This window comes from Takifugu rubripes, chromosome 12, assembly GCF_901000725.2.
Source record: "Takifugu rubripes chromosome 12, fTakRub1.2, whole genome shotgun sequence".
Lineage (NCBI taxonomy): Eukaryota > Metazoa > Chordata > Actinopteri > Tetraodontiformes > Tetraodontidae > Takifugu > Takifugu rubripes.
The window spans coordinates 10,141,561-10,161,942 of NC_042296.1; the positions used below are offsets into that span (position 1 = coordinate 10,141,561).

The 20,382-nt window shown below is 45.6% G+C and overlaps 1 protein-coding gene and 1 long non-coding RNA gene across 4 annotated transcripts in view; one reads left to right on the forward strand and one right to left on the reverse strand.

Annotated features, from left to right (window-relative positions):
• LOC101064995 (ephrin type-A receptor 7) overlaps window positions 1-20,382 on the forward strand; it is a 102,632-nt gene that overhangs the window by 72,065 nt on the left and 10,185 nt on the right. The window contains exons 6-10 of one of the 3 annotated variants that reach the window (XM_029844923.1): window positions 7,857-7,981; window positions 9,797-10,073; window positions 11,414-11,522; window positions 16,550-16,672; window positions 18,589-18,644. In XM_029844923.1, coding sequence (XP_029700783.1) covers window positions 7,857-7,981; window positions 9,797-10,073; window positions 11,414-11,522; window positions 16,550-16,672; window positions 18,589-18,644 — 690 coding nt within the window. The remainder of the gene's footprint in view (window positions 1-7,856; window positions 7,982-9,796; window positions 10,074-11,413; window positions 11,523-16,549; window positions 16,673-18,588; window positions 18,645-20,382) is intronic. The other 2 variants (XM_029844924.1, XM_029844925.1) reach the window with 2 other exon arrangements.
• On the reverse strand, window positions 16,891-18,581 carry LOC115251691 (uncharacterized). The gene is made up of 2 exons (XR_003890222.1): window positions 17,328-18,581; window positions 16,891-17,101 (listed from the first exon to the last, which is right to left on the reverse strand). It is a non-coding gene; the product is annotated as an uncharacterized lncRNA (long non-coding RNA).

Below are 20,382 nucleotides of genomic sequence, written 5' to 3' on the forward strand. Positions count from 1 at the left end.
ATGTAATTCATGTTGTATGTAGCAGGCACGTGAGCATTGTGGGCATCTGCTTGAGACCGTTTCGGGCATGTCGGAGGCGAAGGGAAGCGCGAGGTAGATGAATCCTCACACACACTAACTACAGCAGAGGTAGAGGTTGAAAAAAATGAGTTCAACAGTGGGTAATCAGAGAAGATACAGTAAAATAGGTGAAGCTTGTCTAGCTCAGAGTCCCCATTATGACAGTAAACGTTTGAAAGGCAGCTGCTGCCGTTTAAAATAGATTAAAAGGGTTTGTTTGTCATTGTCTTGAATGGGAATGTTGCCCTGCTCAGATCAATGATCCAGAATCACACACTGCAAATGTTACCTGTGCCATTCACCACCACTGAAACATGGACGGGCCGCGACTCTTTCCACCTCATAAAAGTGAGACGCTTCCGGATCTGAATGGAGTGGAATGTGCAAGAAGAACGGCTCCACTTAGCTCAGCTGCAAAATTACAAGAGCAAACCCATAATGTTGCAAATCCTCCTCCTGGTGTCTGTTAATGTGCCTCTACAGCATCAGCCACCATCAGGAAAACTCACTGACCTTTATGAATTTTGCAGTGGGGATTTTGAGGCTAACACACACACACACACACCCACACACACACACTTTCCTTCTAGCCACCTCATCATCTCTTCATTGCTCCTCACCCTTTTCCTCCACCTCCTCCTTCCTCCACTTATCCCGGTCATTTTTTTATCCTCGATTTCCTCCCTCATTTCCCCCACCCTATCTTTTCCTGCCCCCCCCCCCCCTCCCCCCATATATACTCTCTATTCTTAGACTATAATATCTCCACACTCGCTTCACCATCTTGCTTTTTTTGGGTGGGCTGTCCTGAAGTAATCACTGCTGCCAACTTCTCCATCCACGTTTGTTATTCATGCTAATTAGCATTGGGGGGTGGGGGGTTGTCTGGTTGAGTTGAAGTCAGGGCCACAGAAGTCTGATTTAATGGAGCCATCTAAGTTTAGAAATGTGCTGAGCTAAATGTTCGTTACGTATGCGTACACACAGAAAATTCCACCTAAATCCCACTCATGAATATCGCACAAACACACACATGGGTTCTTGTGTGTGTGTTGTGTAGGAGTGTATTGGGCCTCATCAGAGATATTTTTATCAGGACTCCACAGGCCACCAAGTGGACCATTAAGAATGCCGCATCAAGAATGGTCGGATGGGTAGGATGGATTGAAATGTGCCTGTGATCGCATGAGAAGCAGGTATTGGCTGAGTAAATAGAGGATCAGGTTTGCCAAAGGGCTCATGGGGCCCTTTATGTGTGTGTGTGTGTGTGTGTGTGTGTGTGTGTGTGTGTGTGACCAAGATTTGTATGCCATCCTATATTGCTTTACGCTTGGTTTGTATACATGCAAGACAAACCACGGTGGTGACATCTCGTCTCAGCCTTGAGATCCTCCTGCGGTACAATCAAAGCTCTCCAGTTGAGGCAGAGAAGATGAGAAGGATGCAGGATGAGCGGTGGAGATGGGGTGGAGGTGCAGGTCAGGGAGGAGAAGGATTGGCATTTCAATATCCTGAGAGGATTATTGGGCAGGATGTATGAAGGGAGGAGGGGAGGGGGATAAACGTATAGAAGTGGATGAATGGGGAGAGCTGAGAAGTGCACGGTGGTGAGTGCAGGGTGAAGGAGCGCGCTCACAGCAGAAACTTTGTGAACTACAATGAGCTTTAGACGCGTGTCTGAAAACGGCAAAAAGGGGACGTATTCAGAGGAGCAGAGAAAGGTCTGCGGGTGTAAGCGAGCAAAGAAAACAGATGGGAAATGAGCAGCTTTAAAGAGCCGTGCACGATGTGTCAGCTAAATAAGAAAAAGATAAATACAGTATTTATCAGGTTGAGGAGAAATGGGAAAGAGGGAACGTTGATGATGAAATATACATAATGTGACATACTGTTAGCATAGCCAATAGCAGACGCGAGTGCTGCTGGTTCTGTTTAACACAGGGACGTTTAAATTATCTGACCCACTTTTAGCCTGTTCATTAATCAACCTAGTCCTCCTTGTTGAGTCAGTGAACTCACTGGGAAATAAAAACTTGCATAAGTGTCCAGGGGAATGCACAAAGCACAATTAAGGACTGGATGAGAACGTCCCATAATCTGATGTACATTAAGTAATAGCCAGTGGGAAGTGGTCTAAATACTGAAAGGAGTTCCTCATTCTGCTGTACAGCATTTTCCACTGGGTGACAGCTTATTCTGTCAAATAAATATTTGATGTTTGAATAATGGAAGGAACAGAAGAGCTACAATTATGCTTTTAAATACTTTTGGAAAGACTGAGGTTGCATAGTTACATTTGACTGAACATTAAATTGAAGCTTTTGGCATCCCACTGTGAAAAAAAGTTCTTCTTCTTCTACCGGCCTATAGCGCTCTGTTGCTTCTGTCGTTTGCTTTCCGGAAGAGGCTCCTCCACATCCTCGCTTTTTCCCCTTTGTTTTTCATTTCGCACCCCCTCACTGGCTCCCCCTCGTCCCACCTCCAGCCCTCTGTGTGGAGGCGTTTGGATCCTTTTTGCCTCCTTAATTAGAAGTGATGGGAAGGTGAGGCTTCACCAAGCACCAAATGAATAGAGTCATCAAGCTACTTTTCAGGACTGGAGCCCAGCCACTTAAGGCGCTTTTTCATCCTGTGATGGGAATTTTAATTGCCTACCTCTTGGCTCATAATTGGAGTCTATGAAGAGGCACTCTCGGGGTCTTTAGCATGTGCGCTCTGTATATAGATTTTGCAGGCTGTTTCTTGTTCAGGGAATTGTAACGCGCACTTATAGGAACAAAAACAAAGCTCGGGGGTAGTTTCTGACACACAACATTATCCTCATAATCACAGGGCTTCAGGGCCCTCTTTGATGCGCATCCCTCTCAAGAGAGGCAGGAAACGGGTGAAAACTCGAACCCTTATCGGCGCAAATAAGTTCAAACTTGTTAATGTTTTCCCAGAATAGTGTGAAAGATCTTTCTCTCTCTGGCTCTGTGCACGTGACATCCTTGTCAGAGTTTGAGGGAAGTGAGGTCATCACAGGTTGTGTAGCGTCTCTCTGAATGACAGCGTGGCAGCGCTGATACAACTACTGATGGCAGTCACTCACCACATGTACATCACACACACACACATTTCTTTTCAATTAACATAATTATCGTGTTATCTTAGATTACAATTCAATATATGTTAAAATGAAATCACACAAGTTCAAAATCTTCAACATGAACGCACACAGTATACAAGTGGATGTGTAGATTACTTAGGCTTTTCCACAAAGGAACTGCACCCTCATACGGTACGAGACTGCCTTTGCTTTGCTAACGTGGTCTGGACATGAATTAGCACTTGCAATGATTCAGTAGTGACAGGAAGAGAATGCAGAGGTGTTAGTGTAATGTGTGCGTACATTTACTGCTCTTACAAGTCTGCAAGGGCAGATAAGGCTGCGATCTCATTTTTAGCCCGTTCCCTGCAGCAGGCTATGGCCGTGCGTGCGTGCGTGTGTGCGCGTGTGTTTGTTTTAGGCTGGAGGCTGAGGCTGTCTGGCTTGACCGACGTGTCACGATCAAACCGAGTCTCTGCCTTTAGGCTAAAACGCAGTCGGGGTGCAGGAGACCAGAGCAGGGTGGATGTGTGAGTGCAGTCTGGCCGGCGGTGTGATGTGAGCTGGTGTCGGCTTTGACAGATTTGTGAGCCAACAGGTAATGAATGGCACGTGACATATGGCATCAGGTGTTTTTATGAATCTTTAAACAAATTAGCAAAGACGAGCGATTATCAGCGCTGCTCTCATGCCGCTGCACATTTGCTCAGGGCCTCTTTAAGCATACCACACCGCTCTGACTGGTCACTCCTTAAGCCGCCCACCTCCCGAGTGACACGTTAATCATTCCTTCACTCCTCCTCCCTCCGCAGTGACAAACACAAAATGCCACACACACCATTCCTCCCCCACAACAACTAACCTTGTATTAACTGCGGATGGAAATGTGCCTTTTTGCAGGTGCCGCTCCAACTTCCTCTCACATAATAACACATCTACATTTTTATGGAACACATTCTTTGCTGTAATAGATACGCCCCATATCCAACTGTATTTGTCCAACTTTATTTTTCTAGGTTCTAGGTAAATAATGGGGCTTTCCCACTCACACCTACTCAGCTCTACATGATCTCTGGGCTACATTAGAGCTCTCAGGTCCTTTGATAGAAGCTACCCAGCTGGGGTCAAAAGTGTGCAGAGTTGAGCTGAACCATCAGTGCAGGCCACTGCTTGGTCAGGGAAATGCGAAACACTGGATGTTATGAGAGAGATGTGTTGCAATCTTGTGCTTTGGGTCCTCGTAAACTGGGTGTTTTCTGGTTCAAGAGTCTCTTTCCACATGAATGAGGACCAGAGCAAGATGAGACTGTGGAAAACTGAACCGCATGAGAGCATGATGCCATCTTACTGTCTGATATTACAAGTATTAGACTGATGTATGGTGTGTATTTTAAATGCCATATTTTACACGTCACCATTGCTGCCTTAATTTCACAGATCTTTTTTAATAGTTATCTTTAGTACAGTCAATAAATCTGTGGATTGCTTTAAAAATGGAATGTGAAATACCAAAGTCAATAAAGTTTGGGCCATTATCTTCTACGTGGTGTCTACAGGGGGTTAGAATGGATCAGATGACTGCTGCTCAACTTTGGTTGCATTGATGAAAAGTTGCTTCAGTGAAGTTGGAGAACAGAAGCCCTCTGGATTTCTCTCCATTCATGTGGGTTTGTGAGAGTTTGATGGCTTTATTACAGACGCACAATTCCTCCAGTCCGGTGGGATTTTGGACACTAGCAGAAATGCTTGTGGCATTATCCCAGATAAAACCTGAGGGACAGCTGAACCAGGGAAGGCTGTTCCAACTTTTCGGCTGTCAGTCACGGAAATCGATAAGCTTCGGTTTCAGTTTAACCCCCCGTGGTGTCGTACACCGAGTCCTCCCTGTTCAGGCTTCCTATTAACTCTTCGAACATGAGCAGGCCTGACAGATACGGCTCTCTCAATCAGCCCTGCATTTGACTTCCCATTACGCACTCGCTACAGTTCCTAACATATTCCACACTACTCAAAATGGGAATTCACAGGGGAATGCCAGAAGTTGCGCATGTGGTGATGATGGTGGGGAGAAGTAGAATAATGCAGCCCACTCCTGACAAGATGGATGTGATCTCAGCGGAAGCACAAACAGGCTGCTGGGGCGCAGCCGTTCCCCGGAGAACCGAGCTGGAGAATGGAGCAGCGCTGGCGCTAAAGAGCTAATGAGATGCAGATATGGGGAATTTCCAAAGAACAGGAGCCGCAGATTGAAGAGGAGAATGCGGAGGAAAGTAAATGAGTGTCAGCCATCCAGCGCCGCTTGTGCCATCACCTCCAGGGAGAGCGCATCCTCTGCCTGCCTCCTTTGATAGCGTCGTGCAGATGCCAGTTTCACCGCGGCTGCCTGGATGCGTGGGCCTACGGAAGCAGCTGCCATTTTGTGGCAAAGTCCATTCATACATCTACCTGCCACGTTGACTTGAGTTCAACCCCTGGAGTCTGTGCATCGACAGGAAGTCTGAATGTGGAGTTCTGAAAACATACGACCATGTCTCAGAGAATGTGTGCACCACTGCAAGTCTCTGGTTTTTATATATACGATGCAGACGAGGGCAACCATTTGTATAATTATATATATAACTGTGCCCAAGAAAGAGAAGAAGCCCATTTGATCCAGAGTGGTGGATTGCTTGATGCCCTCAGCAGTAAAATAGCTCGCCAAACAAACATTTAATTAATGCATTTTAAAATGCAGGCTTTCAATATTTACTATAAGCAGAAGGTTTGAAAAAACATGAGCAAAATCTGGAGTCCTAATATCTTTAAGCCTATAGTTGATAATTGATCGGGCTCTGAAGTGTGCTCGACGTGTCTATCAGTGCACAGCGGAGCTGCTGTCATCTCACTCTGAACTGAGCCACAGAGGCTTATTGCTCTCAAGACCATGATTTCTGGTTTTATTACTTAAAAATTAGACTCTGTGTGTCTAATTTCTCTTTCTCAACACTGTCGTGACTGTTTTGTGTCTTGTATTTTCCTCCTAAATGATTGACCACTTACCATTCATGCGATAAAACATCGGTCCTCTTTCCCCACAAAAATTAGCACACAACTTTTACAAGCTGGAAATATTTGGAGAAACTTTGGAAATAATTTCGAAGCTGTTTAAATTTCCATTTATCTGGCCCAGATTTAGAAGTTCCGGTTCACCTCCAAGGATTGAAACGTCACCTTAACTATTGGTTCACTTTAATATTGGAGGTGCCCTCATGTGTGTGAGAGTGTGTGTGCGTGTATCTGTGTGCATGTGCGCACCTGCTTTGTAGGTGTCAGGATGAGCGGTGTTATCTGGGATGCATGCGTCCGATGCATTATTCAGCATTCCAGGAAGGAAAGAATAGCAAACAGTTGCCTGCAGTTGTAAACGGGAAAAGTAGGCTGACATCGAGGCTCTTTGTGTTGGCAGGGATGCGTGTGTGTGTGTGTGTGTGTGTGTGTGGGGGGGGGGGGGGGGGGGGGGGTATCTTTATCACAGCCTTTTCAGAGGCCTCTCAATTAAGAATGCTGTGCATCTTTACTTCATGCACAGTGTTCTGATGAGCAGAGCTCCTGTCTTTGATATCACATAATAACTGATAAAGGAGAAGAATGACAACCTCTCTGCAAGCAGTAATTAACATTTTTGGTACAGCGATTAAAAGGATCTCACTCGAAGTGACAAATTCTGCAGCCTCCAGACCTAAATGGCGACAGATCTTCACATGCAGGTGGTCATGAATAACCCGTAAATCCCAGTTTTCAGGGAGGGCCGGATAACAAGTCTGCCACATGTGTGAGATACCTCAAATATCAATATATGCTGCTGTTGTCAGGGGGGGGGAGCCCACTGCACAGCTGCTCTCTGGACGTTGGTGCTTTGCCTGTTTGTGAGCGGCAGGATGCACATATTCATGGTCTTTCCATTGAAGTCGACGGATGAATCGTTGCCGAAAGGTCAGGCAGGAGATGAGGGGAGGAGTTCACTGATAGACTGACTGTGAAGATGGAAAAACAAAATAAATCGGGACCATACGTTCCCACCTGCGCTATCGGGACTCCGGAATTCTGAAATGGGGGCAAGGAAACGTGTTGAATAAATGAAAAAGTTCTAATTATCGTTCAGTCTAAAATGGTGGCGTGAAAGCAGCCACCTGAGGCTGAACCCAGCAGCCTCAATGGCATCTCCCCTCACATAAAGACCTTTTGACTAAGCTGTCTGCGCCCTCTTGTTTTTCCTGGTGTTTTTGAGTGACAACCCACTTTACTCCTTCATTACATGCAGCATAATTAGCACTTAGCTGCAGTGGGTGTGGGTGGGTGGCGCCTGCGTATTATGGTAACGGAGCGTGTGCTGTCTGTCAGCCTCTGACTGAGAAACCAAAAACTCTTCTTTCCTCACTAATGAAATTGTTTTCTCCAGTGAGCCGCCGCCGTCACTGGCGGCATCGGAATCTTCGCACGGATAATTCTCCTCTTTCTTTCACCATCCCGATCAATATGAAATGGAAAAATCTGTCACGGATCATTTTTCTGGTATTTGTTCTCAGGTAGTGATGCAGCAGTAAGTGCAGTTACAGTATTACACACTGGCGCTTCCCCTCCTCACTTAGCTGTCAGAGCGCCATAAAACGGCGGAGATCTTTATAATATCTAAGACAAATCTCTCCTCTTTCTCTCCTCCTTTCTGCAGCACCATCGCTGATAAGTGAGCTGAAAGCAGAGAAAATCGAGCAGAAGAGCATAACCTTGGTGTGGAGGGAGCCGTCGTACCCCAACAGCAGCCGCACAGGATATGAGGTCAAATACTTCGAGAAGGTAAACTCCTGCTCTGGTTGATCGCTGGTCGACCCGACAGATTTACCGTCTGTTCTTTGAGTTAATCCATTCAATCTCAGCAATATTTCTTAGATTCCATCTTGAAAGAGTGCATCGAAAAGAAATGAACAATGAATGAAGAGTTTGGGATTAAATCCCAGATCTTTAAATCCATGTAATAACACATGTCCAGGCATAAATATTAACGTTGCCTTGAAAGATAAATTACTGATATTATTGATCCTTTCATCAGCACAGTGGATTTAACCATTCTCCTTCTATTTTTGTATTTGTTGCTACTGTATTTTTCAGCGTCCTTTAGTATATGGATTGTATACTTTATGGTGCTGTTATATGGAGCCTTAAATCCACATAACCGCCACACTTTGTTTTGCTTTTATGGATACACGCTGTAATTTCATTGGCCTGCCTCGCTCGTTTAAGCTAACACAAAGTGTGGCCCTGGCGTCAGCAGCCATAATCTTCCCAGTAAATCTATTGTGCACGTGCGTGTGCACCAGCATCTGCCGCCCCCCCCCCCCCCCCCCCCCCCCCCCCCCCCCCCCCCTTTTTAGTATCTGCATTTCCTCCCTTTATATTGTCACACCACCTCCACCTCCTCCTCCTCTGGCTTTACCATATTTGATAAAGCTCTGGCTTCTTTCTGCTCCATCAAATGAAAACCTACAAAAGTTGCAGTGAGGCTGGTTTGGAGTGACTTTGGGAAAGAGAAGAGATGGCCGGAAGCAAAGAAAAATAAGTCGGCTGTGTTATAACCTGAGAAAGTTGAGGGTGAGAGGAGGTGTTGGAGAGAGATGAGGGGGAGCTGACTCGCCGGGAAGATTCCTGTAGGAGCGTAACGAGGGAACGAAATGAGCGAGGACCCTTTTATGAGAAAATCATGATGAGGGAATGGGGCGAGTGTAAAGGATGGATGGAGAATAACTGAGATTGAGTCAGGGAGATTGTTGACAGGCCGTGAAATGAAAAGGCAACTACTCTGCAGCAAAGAGCCGATTAAAGAATAAAACAGAGCTCTGCTTTAACAGAGCATCGCCCAATTTCTTCCTTTTCAGTTAGATTGGCGTGAAGCTCCGCGTTTAAGGACCACGCAAACAACTTAAGCATAAACGAGCCATTGGATTTATCATCATCTGGATGATAACGACACCGTTGACCACAGTAATTATTAAATCGCTCTTTGCTTTAAACCCAAAGGCAGCATTTGTGTTGCGGTTCGTCTCCATCGTCTCTGCAGTGGTTAAAGCATCGAGTAGATCCTCCAAGTCGTTATTCCCCGCCTTTGCTCGGTCCAATCCTCTCATGCGACCGTGTGCTGTGATCGTCTGATGTTCCAGTGCTCTCCGGTCCGGCTCATGAAGCTGGCGCCGTGCACTCTGTGGCCTCAGCTCATGCTCATTTGGGTCACTCCTTCGCTCTTCTCGCGTGCGACTCATAAATAAACCAGACGAGCATCTTTGACTGCAGTGAACAGGCGTGTTTTTTTTCTAATTAACGGGTGTTAATGCCGTTCCCGGTGATTTGGCTTCACGCAGGAGTAAAATCTCAGCCTTGCAAACTCTGTGAAAGTTTGACTGTGGAAAAGTGTTGCTGCTCTCTTGTTAGAACACTTGATTTGGCTACAAAGCCGTCTCGCGCCCCCCCGCGATCCCATGCCGGGCCTCTGAAATGAACAAGGCATTTGCACAAATGGATTCCACCTACACGTCTCGCTTCTTCCCCCTCCCTTTCACCCCCCTCCCTCCTTGTCTCTGTTTTCTCTGTCTCTTATAGTTTTACATTTTGTCTCCACAGGAACAAAAGGATCAGAGCTATTCGACTGTGAAGACGGCTGCCACGCGGATCAGTGTCAACAACCTCAAACCTGGCACCACATACGTCTTCCTCATCCGACCTTTCTCCACGCCAGCCCCCGCCTCGTCCCTGTCCTCCCCCCCACTCTCCTCTGCCTCCTCTTCTACTTCTTTGTCCTCCACTTCCTCCTCGTCCTCTCAGTCGTCCTCCTCGTCGCCTCCGCCCATCGACTACGGAGCGTACAGCGCCCCCCTGGAGTTGCAGACACTCGGCGAATGTGAGTGCTTGTTTCACACCTCCAGCCGCCAAAGATTCAAAGGGGGGGGGGGGGGGGGGGGGGGGGGGGTAATTTAGGCCTGCGGCCAGTTCCTTGACTCCTGCTGCTCAAATGTGAAAAGGGTGCAAATGTCTCTTCTTCTGCATCGTAGTAATTGATCGTAGGTTACATCAAAAATTTAAAAATAAAACAACAGGCTGAAGAATCCTTCCTTTCATTTAGCTAAACTTTTGGGTGAACGGCGATATTGTGGTTGCACAGTAACACCTTCTGGTTGATGCATATTCAGCCGGCGTCTCGGCCTGAGGCCGGAACAAGTGTCAATGATCACAGAGCACTGAAGGCTTCAGCACGGCAGCCTCCGGTGGCCACCGGTCAAGAACACCGAGGCCAGAAAGCTTTTCAGCAAACCGCTATTGTTAGCATTCAGAGACGTAACGGCCAAGAGAGTCAAATGAGTTTGTGGGAGAGTCGAGTTTAAACGCAGGATAAGACAGCAGCAGCGCGGTTGCTGTCTGAGGGAAGGACTTAGCAAGTTGGAGTTTAAAGTTCAACCTTGGCTTTAGAAACGGCAGCTCACGCAGCAGGAGTGTGTTAGGTCTTGCGAGGTCTTGCGTTTGTGAGGTCAAACGCTTGGAAAGTGTTAGAAAAAGAAATTCAACTCTGGCAACATTCAAAAACAGGCAAAATAATAATAAACTGATTTTAAAGTTCCTGCCTTTGGGTGCCTGTAACACACCTACAGACCATTTTAATTGTAGCATAAATAAAGTACTTCCAAAGTATCTACTTAGCCAATTCATTTTATTACAGCAAAAACTAAAATAGACTTATTGGGCATTTCAGACTTTTCATTCCTATAAATTTGGCACGTATGTATTTGTTACATGACAATATTAATGCTGCAGAGAAGATCTTGTCCTTTCTAGAATAGGAAAATGTCCATTAAACCCACGAGCTAACCAAATTCCTGCGGCATTATTTCAGCCTTTACAGACTTTTCTTTATGATTACTCCTCATCCACTATACATTTCCACACTTAATATATACAGTAGTAATTGAATGGAGCCCGTGTGCTGTGCATGCTAATGTGTGCAAGTGTCGAGGGCACGGTCGTTCCCATTTTAAGATGCGTGTTATTCAGCTACAGTGGAGGCTTCATTCCAAATCAACCACAGACGGAGATAATTGGCCGGATCGGCAGCAGAATAGCTCTCGATGCAGATTCACGATGGGGCAAATTGTCAAGTTTAACACTTTAGTAAAACAGTCACAGGAAAGATGGGTGTGTTTCCATGTGTCCCCTTCGGTGTACAAAGTGTGTTTCTGCCTTCTCCAGTGGCGCTGGCCTCCAGCGAACAGAATCCAGTGGTGATCATCATCATCGTGTCCGTGGCTGCCCTCATCATGCTGCTCTCCATGGGGGTGGGACTGCTGCTTTGGAGAAGGTAAATATAAACTGCTGCCGCTCTCAGAGTTGTGAAAGACACGGACACGCGGCGACGTGCGTGCGAGGAAAGCCTCGGTCACACAGTTGTGTTATCAGCAGCTCGCTCCTCCATTGTGATCCCAATTACAGTAATCCACAAATGTGCAGTGATGGCAGGAGAATAGCTGGAATTACATGGTTGAGTAACTTAATTGTTTAATATGCAGCATAAAGGGTTTGATCATAGCCGCGTCTGTTTAAAAGAGGAAACGCCGACAGGATGAAAAGCATCTTTGATCATTTTATTTTTGGTGGAGGGCTCGTAGTTTTCTCTCTAATGAGATTTAACATTGACAAGAGTTAATAGAGGAGTTGTGAAACATTAAAGAGATGAAAGGGAGCATCAATTAATGTCAGTTGCGTAACCGCTGACAGGCCGGTCATTTCTAGGGGTCTAAACTCTTCTGATCTCCTCTAACGAGTGGAATCGGTGTGTTTCAGTGAGCTCACGATGTTTTAAAGCCTATAACTTGAATCTGTGACAATGGACCTCCTGCCGGCAGAAACGGCGATGACACACTGTTGACATGGTTACGGTATCACATCAGACCCACTTATAGGAAGCTTATAGATCCTTATAATTCCAATTCTGTAATTATCACTGCTGTTGAAACGGTATGTAAAGACTGCAGTATGGGATAATGACATTAGTTCTAACTAAAATAGGCACATATTTGAACTTTAACTTAAAACACAAATATGGCCAATAGAACTGAGGTATTTATTAGTGGAAGACTCTTGATGTACTATAAAACGCACACGTGCGTGAATGCTGTTGTTTTAATTCTGTTTTATCAGAATAAACTGTGGAACCGCCTCTCCCTTCAGTTTACCCTAGACCCAGACCTCCCTCCGTTCTGTGTTGTCATCCTCTCCTTCCTGTCACTGCCGTGACATGGTATAAACCACCACTAAGTGTAGCGGACCAGCGTCTTGTGGGCCGAATCTTTGATTTGCTTCACACTTCACTTGAACCTGAATGCAGGCTTGACTGACAGCTACTGTGAACGAACCCATAGTTCTCTTTTGCTTCAGACTAATAGTATTTTAGCGACGTCGGGTTGGGAAGAGAATCCATTAACGGTGTTAGTTCGTCATCACCATCATACAAAAGGCAAAGGGGCAACTTATAATTTGTTGAACGCCTTTATTTGTACTTGACTCGTCATATAGCTGCTGCCTCTCTCTCAACTGTCTCTGCAGCATTAGCATCTCCTGTTGGCTGTTGCACGGCGTACATCGTCACTGAACGGCATGAATTATTCAACTTAGCAGATGAAGAGGATTTAAGAGAAGGGGGGGGGCTTTCTGCATGCTGTTCCAACCACATTGCTCTTTGACTCCTGTCCAGTTTTCTTTTCTGCCAGCTCGCTACACACGCCAAAACAGAAACATGCGAGAAAAAAAAAGGCTCAATATACAGAATTTAAATCATTCCTTCGCACACGCAAGCTGACACACACACACACACTCCCACGCCGTCGCAGACACGAACACAATACCTTCGCTTTTATTTCTTTTGGCTGCTCTTCTGTGACGCGACGTCTATCCAGGGGGATTTTCAAATACACTTTTGCTCATTTGCTGTTATTTGTGTGCATTGACTTAACGTGCACTCTGTATATCTACACCAGTGCCATGTCTTTTTAAATACCCTACCCATGGGGACGCCTAAAAAAATGAAATGGAAACCGATTCAAGATGTGCACAAAACAGTAATGGAGTCGACGGGGTGTGAAAATGGCTTCTTTTCACTCACAGCAGCTCCACAAAAACTACCACTCTCACTCAAACATCCATAAAAGAATATATGGAAATCTCTGCACAAGTACGGTACACACCGGTGTGAGTACAGCAGCACTGCAGCCAGGAAAACACTGCAAATGCAAGTGTGCCCCCTCTCAGCACGCACACCTAAGTGTTTAAATGTATCATTGCTTTGAGAGAAGGCAGCATTTTCCCCTTTTGCTCAGGCCAGTGCTGAATAATAATGCTTATCGCTCCCTTCTTTTATTCCCATCGCTGTATTCATCGCAAGCGCGCGCCTTTGTTTATCGCTGCTCGACCATTAACTTCCTCTTCATGCTTTGCATAGGGACAAAGAGGGGATGGCTGGATGCCTCAATTACCATGTTCTCCTGTTTGCCAAAGACAGCCAGCTCCCTTTCTTGGCTGTAGATTGTCGGTTACATTGATCCGCCTGCTCACACACGTGCAAATCTGTCCCAGTGCTCAGGCACAAAAGCTGGGACACAATCAATCACTGGCGGCTCAGGCCCGGATCCAGATTTACGGAAGCCCGCTTCATTAGAAAATGTTGCTTTATGTTACGCTGAAAATATGATAGTTCTTATTTACTGTAGGAAGCAATCTTGCGGAGTAGCCATAATAGCAGAATGTTTAATTGGTTAGTTGCTGGTGACAGCCAGAGAGGGCATTCGTCTCCATAATTCAAACCCACTTCTTCACACTACCAAACGTTTGATGAAGATGCTTGGTAGAACCTGCTATGCAGATGAGGCCACTCAGCCTTGTGTGATTATTTTGGTTTGGCTCCAGTTTCCTTCTGACTGGAAAAGCTCGTGTAGTGCATGACCTCAGTGCTTCTATGGCTGTACATATTCAAAAGCGCGTCTTTAGACAGACAGTCAACTATGACCTATCCAGCATGAAAAGTGAGGCTGAAGACTGAAGATAAAAGGGTCTGAACTGGTTTTTTTCCTCTCTAAGCAGGTGAATACAGGGTTGGCCACATCATTAACAATGACTGCCATTTATTGATTTTAAACCCATCAGTATGATGTGCACGACGCACCTAACCAACCTCCACATTCTGTGGGTTTGGTGCAGGAACTGCTTACTGTTTGAAAAATGCATGCACGTGCACACACAAAAGAATGAATAGAAGCATGATAGCGAGTTATTAGGAGATGTAGAGGAGGTGCAAAATAAAAGAAGGGAGAATCACGGTCGGGGGAGGGGGGTTTGCTGAGGTCACGGGCTGCTGCTGAAACAAACAAAGCATTTGAAAAGGTAAAATAATGAGATTGGGGTGTAGTTCCAGCCACTCCCACCCCGGCCCATTGTCAGAATTCCTCATTTTTCCAGTGAAATATATTTCACATCATTTTCCCCAGAAGCAGATGATGGAGGAGGGGTGATCAATGTATTTCTGTCTGCAGTCACGCTCCTGGAGTGACTTTTGCACACACACACCCTCGCCCCATCTCACAGAACCGGGCCGAGGGTGACGTAATCCTGCTCGTTCAGCTGGTCGCTGCAGCTTCTTCTGTTCTGACTGGTCCAAAAATCCAGCTGCGGCAGTACAAGCTTCAATTATTTGTTCTCACAGGAACACTAATGTCTTTACATTGTGGTTCAGTCTTCCAACAACAGAGGATGTGCACGCTGCTGCCCAGAGAGGCCAGTTCTCAGCAGACCAATCAGCAAGTTACCGCCTGTCCCGGCCGCCTGTTCCTCACCACCAACAGTTCAACTGCTCAGTACCTAAAAGAAGCTGCCAAAAAGTGCCCTTTATACTTTTTAACAGCACAAATGGAGACAAATTCCTAACCTTTCAAACCAAACTACTTGTGGAAAGGCCACTTGGATATCAGGATTGCTGGAGACGGAATGGGTTTGGGATGTCTCAGAGAGGCGCTTCGGTAGGATGGATTGTAATCTGATTGTCTGAGCCGCCTCCGTCTGGAGAACTGTAATGAAACCAGAAACACAGCCTTGTTCTTTACTGCTGATAGAATGCCTTCCTGGAACTTCCTTCACTTCCATTTCTTACCCCAGAGATGTTTTGGTTGTTAAAGCTGTAAAGACAGAAAAACCAAAATTTCTCATGTCATATTTATATTACAGGTAAGCTGTTTTGTATTCACGCCATCTTATTCGCTGGTCATATTCAAAACCTTCCGCCACCTTTTCTCTTCTTTCTTTGTGTTCGAATTCTTTGTCATTCCTCCTTTGGGTTTATTTCTAAAATTTTACACCGCATTTAATATTTTCCAGAAATACAAAACAATGAAAATACACTATTGAGCATAAAGCAACATAAATAAGGTTAATTGTGTTGAGCTAGCATCATGTTGGAGTTTGAGCAGCATGTTGAATAACTAACACTGAATAAGCCGGAATTCTTTTAAACTCAACTTTTTAATTTAAATGATTTGATTTCATTGTTACTTTGTTGCGCTTACTAATATCCAGCGGTCCCCAGGGAAAGCTCCATTGCAACCTACCTCCTGTGATGCGTCTCGTGGTTTATTTCTTAATTGTACACCCCCAGCTGTGTGGCAGAGATAACATTTTGACCAATGAGCTGTAGCCAAGCCAACACTTGATCATCAGAAAGTATAATTAAAATGCATGCCCAGAAAATTGTATTTAAATGCAGGTAAATATGTATTAAACCCTCCCAACCTCAGGAGAAACAGCTGGAAAGCTATCAAACGTGTGCTGGCTGTGTGTGCATGTGTAACAAAAAGAGGTTTCCTGGGTTCGTCATGTTTTAATCGACTTGCAGGCAGTTTGAATGAGGCTAAATATGAATATTGCATATTATTTGTTCACAACAACAAAAGCCAGGAATAGCTGGTGTCTCATTCAGCTGCAGCGTTGTACCACCTTCACATCACAAACGGTCCCCACCGAGACGCCGTGGAGTCTGAAACATGTCTAAAGAACCAGCTGCCACATAAAGCGTCAATAAGGAGCTTATGGCTGATTATTGCCTCGAAACTTGAACACAAACGTACCCCAACAGGAAGCAAGTTAACGTCAACATGAGGCAACATTTTGCATTTCCCAAAAAGAAGCAAAAACCCCGGAAATGTGCTGAGGAATAGAGGTTGTTGGTAAAGCTGTGTGTTTTATTGTGTCCTTGGCCATGGCTTCCATTTTCCAATTGACTCAAAGCTCCAGACTTGAAATATTGGCTGACCATCAGGCGCTCCCCTCCCTTGTGTTTCTCCCCAGCAGCATCTGCTCAGGCTCCTCCAATGTTACTCCTGCTAGTGTGGTGCTACTTTCGACCTCCTTGTCCACTCCTCCTCCTCCTCTTGTTTCTCCCCTACCTCCCTTCACACAGCTGATGCCCAGGTACACTGGCATGCATGCATGCACTCACCTTCTCCGTATCCCTGCACTCCCCCATCTTTGGCTGTTCCCACACGTAAAACTTAAGAAAATCGCCTTCATCTTTTTCATTTTAGGCTCTTTTGCTCAAGTTTCATTTCACACACAGAGCTGGGGAGGTAAGGTTGACCTCAGCCAAACAGCCTTACTGATGAATTTTATCCAAGAAGAACTACTTTGCATCTGTTGATTCATTTTTATTCATATCTGACATTTTTCGAGAAAATGAATTCAGGTCATGTAAATTTGCCTCCATGCATCTCTGCCAAATTTCTTTCTTCATCCATATTTCTGTTGTCCGGGGTTAAGGTCCTTTATTGCCCATCTGCTTGTTGCCTGTTTGGCCTTTGTTCTTCGACATACTGCTTTTCTGATTTGCAGGTTTTGTTTCACCTAAAAGAGATTCAGTTTTACATTTAAAAAAAAAAAAAAAAAATCAAATGTAGTTATGCTCAAAATCCAATTGAAGAGGCTTCCTCCTCCTCTGCAGGTCCTAGATGCCACGTTCCCTCTACTCTCAGCATCATTAGCATATTAGCATCACAGCCCGTTTCTTTTTCTTCTTGCTTCCGCCATCTTTAACTCTTTTGCATACCATTCTGCCCAATTATCCTCTTACCGGTAACCTGGTATTTTCTTGTCACATTCTGCCTCTCCATCTCCTGACTTCTCTCCTTGCTATGGTCATTAATTCGCCCGCAGGTTTACCTGCTACCCCGTCTCCCTTGTTTGCTCCCTTGCCTTTTTCCTCTTTGCTCCCTTGTATCTTGTTACTCCCAGTACATTTGTCCCCTCTGTCTGCATCTCCCTCCTTCCTCCCGCCCCCCTGGTCTGTTGCCCCCTATCTATTAATTCTCGTGTCTCCTCCCTGTCTGCTATCTCCTACCCTGAGGGATCTGTGTTGCATGTGACGGAGTCGGCGTGTTTTGACAGACAGGGTCCCAACCTTGTCTCATCCCCTGTTGCTACCATGCTGTCAGCCACTCCTCCTTCCCAGCATCAACCCAGCACCAACATGCACAAAGACAGACAAATCTGAGAGGAAGCCATGTTGTAATCACATAAAAAACCCATGAATCTACAGTACATAGTGTAGAGTACGTCACGTGGCTGCGTGAGTGTGTTGGAGGCTACCAGCAGGGCGGTTTAATATACAGTACTTTAGCAATAACCCTGAAAGATATTCCCAGTGTCTTTTTTAGCTGAAGCTCTGTTGTGCTGATGTTTCTGCAATCTAAAGTTTCCTGCAGATTCTTTGTGACATAATTCTTGTTTTTATTCCACACTTATACCAGAAAGTGCATTGGTGACCTTTCAAAATGTCCCCTTAATCTTTGTTTTGTTAATCTAATCTGGTCTGTGTGTGTGTCTGTGTGTGTGTGTGTGTTCGTGTGTGTTTGTGTGTGGTTAGAGAGCCAAGTCCTGCCTTAAGCCGAAAAGCAATCAGCAGTCACATCATCCCCTCGGTACCCCCTGAGGGAGCCGAGGGGGTCACACAAACTGCAAACGTGCATGTGACGCACACGCTTGATTCATGAAAATGTATTCGCTTGTTCCTGAAAACAAACGATGGTGTGTTAAATCCGAGACTACTGGTTTGTGTGTGTGTGTGTGTGTGCGTGCGTGTGTGTGGGTGTGTGTGTCTGTCTGTGTGTGTGTGTGTGTGTGTGTGTCTGTCTGTCTGGAAGATGGGGCCAGGTTTGTCTCTCGGTCCTCCGCTCAGCAGCACCGACGCATCACGGTTCATTCTGCCAACAGCCTCCACATCATGTCCATCACGATAATCTAGACTGGTTTATAATCTTTTTAGAATCCAGGACAAACATCTTGTGGGCTGTTGGGGAACAGGGGCTGATGGTTGTCTTTCTTCTTCTCCACAGACAATGTGGCTACAGCAAAGCTTCTCAAGAGGGAGACGAGGAACTTTACTTCCAGTGTGAGTATCAGCGCCGGTTGACCCAGGATTAATATGTTCCAAATGTGGATCGATGTGCATAGTCTGAGCAAAGAACAGATTCATCTTTGACTTTATGTGCTGGAATGCATGTGACCACACACACACATGCACGTGCACATATCGTGCATTTGATGGTTTTTAAGGAACCGACATCATGGCATTAATTTTTAATTTGGAGCGCACGCTTAGCACTCTGACACACTCCATTAGAGAGAGAGAGAGAGTGTGTGTGTGTGGGGGGGTCAAGATCAGGAGGATGGGATGGATAAAGAGCTGAACATCAGGGGGAGGAGGGGCTGAATATGTGGGTGAGAGATGAACGTCTTTTAATGATTTTGTCTTGGCCGATGTTGTGCAAAGTTGTTAATGCTGATTTCTGCTCTAAACACTTTGTTTTTGACACCAACGGAAAGGAAGTATTCTGTCATATCTTTGTTAGCGTGTAACTCTGGGAGCCGGGCCTTCGCTAATGTGGTGAACGTGTGTGCGTGTGCGCTCGTTTGTGTTGTTTAATCCCCCAGCATGCTGAGCCCTCTGGAGAGGTTTGGACCACTTTGCCCGATGAATAATGAGCCGAAGCAATGTGGCTGGGAATTAAATCTGCCCAAACAAAGACATGCCAACAGCTGACAAGCATGCAACATGAACACAAACACATTCACACACACACACACACACACACACACACACACACACACGTTAGTGGACAGATTTATTTTTTAGATAAATGGGCCCAGACACACGTTTTTATGTCTTTATCTAACATCCCCTTTTGACTCCACTCCCTGTTTTGGAGCTATGCATTTGGTTCATATAGTTATAATGGTTTGGGTATGAGATGGGAAATGTAGTGTGAACGTCCTCACAAAGACAGAAGTGCAAGGCTGCGTGTGTGTGTTTTAGCCTGATTTACATGCTTTCCCTTCTTCCATCTGTTCTCCTTCCAAACTCAATCCGTGACTAAAGTTTAACACTGCAGGACAGGTGAAGAGTGGGAACGGGTGAGTAAACGAGCGTGCAAGTAACACAGTGGGAGAACGAGTAAGGAGGGAGAATGAGATGGCAAAAAGAGAGATGGGAAGAGAAACGTTGGTGTGAGAAAAGTGAACTGGCAGAGACAGAGAGGCTCATCATAAGTGACACTGCTCAGAACATTAGTTTAATGTTGGAGTCTGTGACCTAGAAACACGCAGCGGAGGGGGGGGGGGGGGGGGGGGGTGGAGGAAAGACTCATCTGCAGTGTCCATTAGCAGACCAGTTTCAGATATCATCCACCCTTTGATTGCATGGGAGAAAGACAGACAGAGAGAAGATGTCTGGGGAAATGAATAGAGAAAGATAGGACAGCCTTTTAGGGAGGGTATTTGGAATGCTGGCTCGGTGGTCCGTGGCGCCGTCTGTGAACTTGTTTCATTTCTCCCTTCATCCCTTACGGCAGTGACATGTTTAACCCTGACAGTAATCATCCACAGAGCCAACGAAGCATGCCTCTCATATGGCTCTCAGCATTTGAGGCCATTTTCAACCTGTTGGAATCATTCGTATCTCTTGTGTGAACATGGATTGCTTTCTTCGGTTGTCCACGAGAGATCTTTTAGACCAAAGAGAAAGATTGATCACCACTAATCGGATGTGATGAAGTCATCAATCCGCTGTGTTTTGCTTTCACCCGTGGGGACATGATGTTTCAAGCTTGGCTGTGGTCACGGAAGCCATG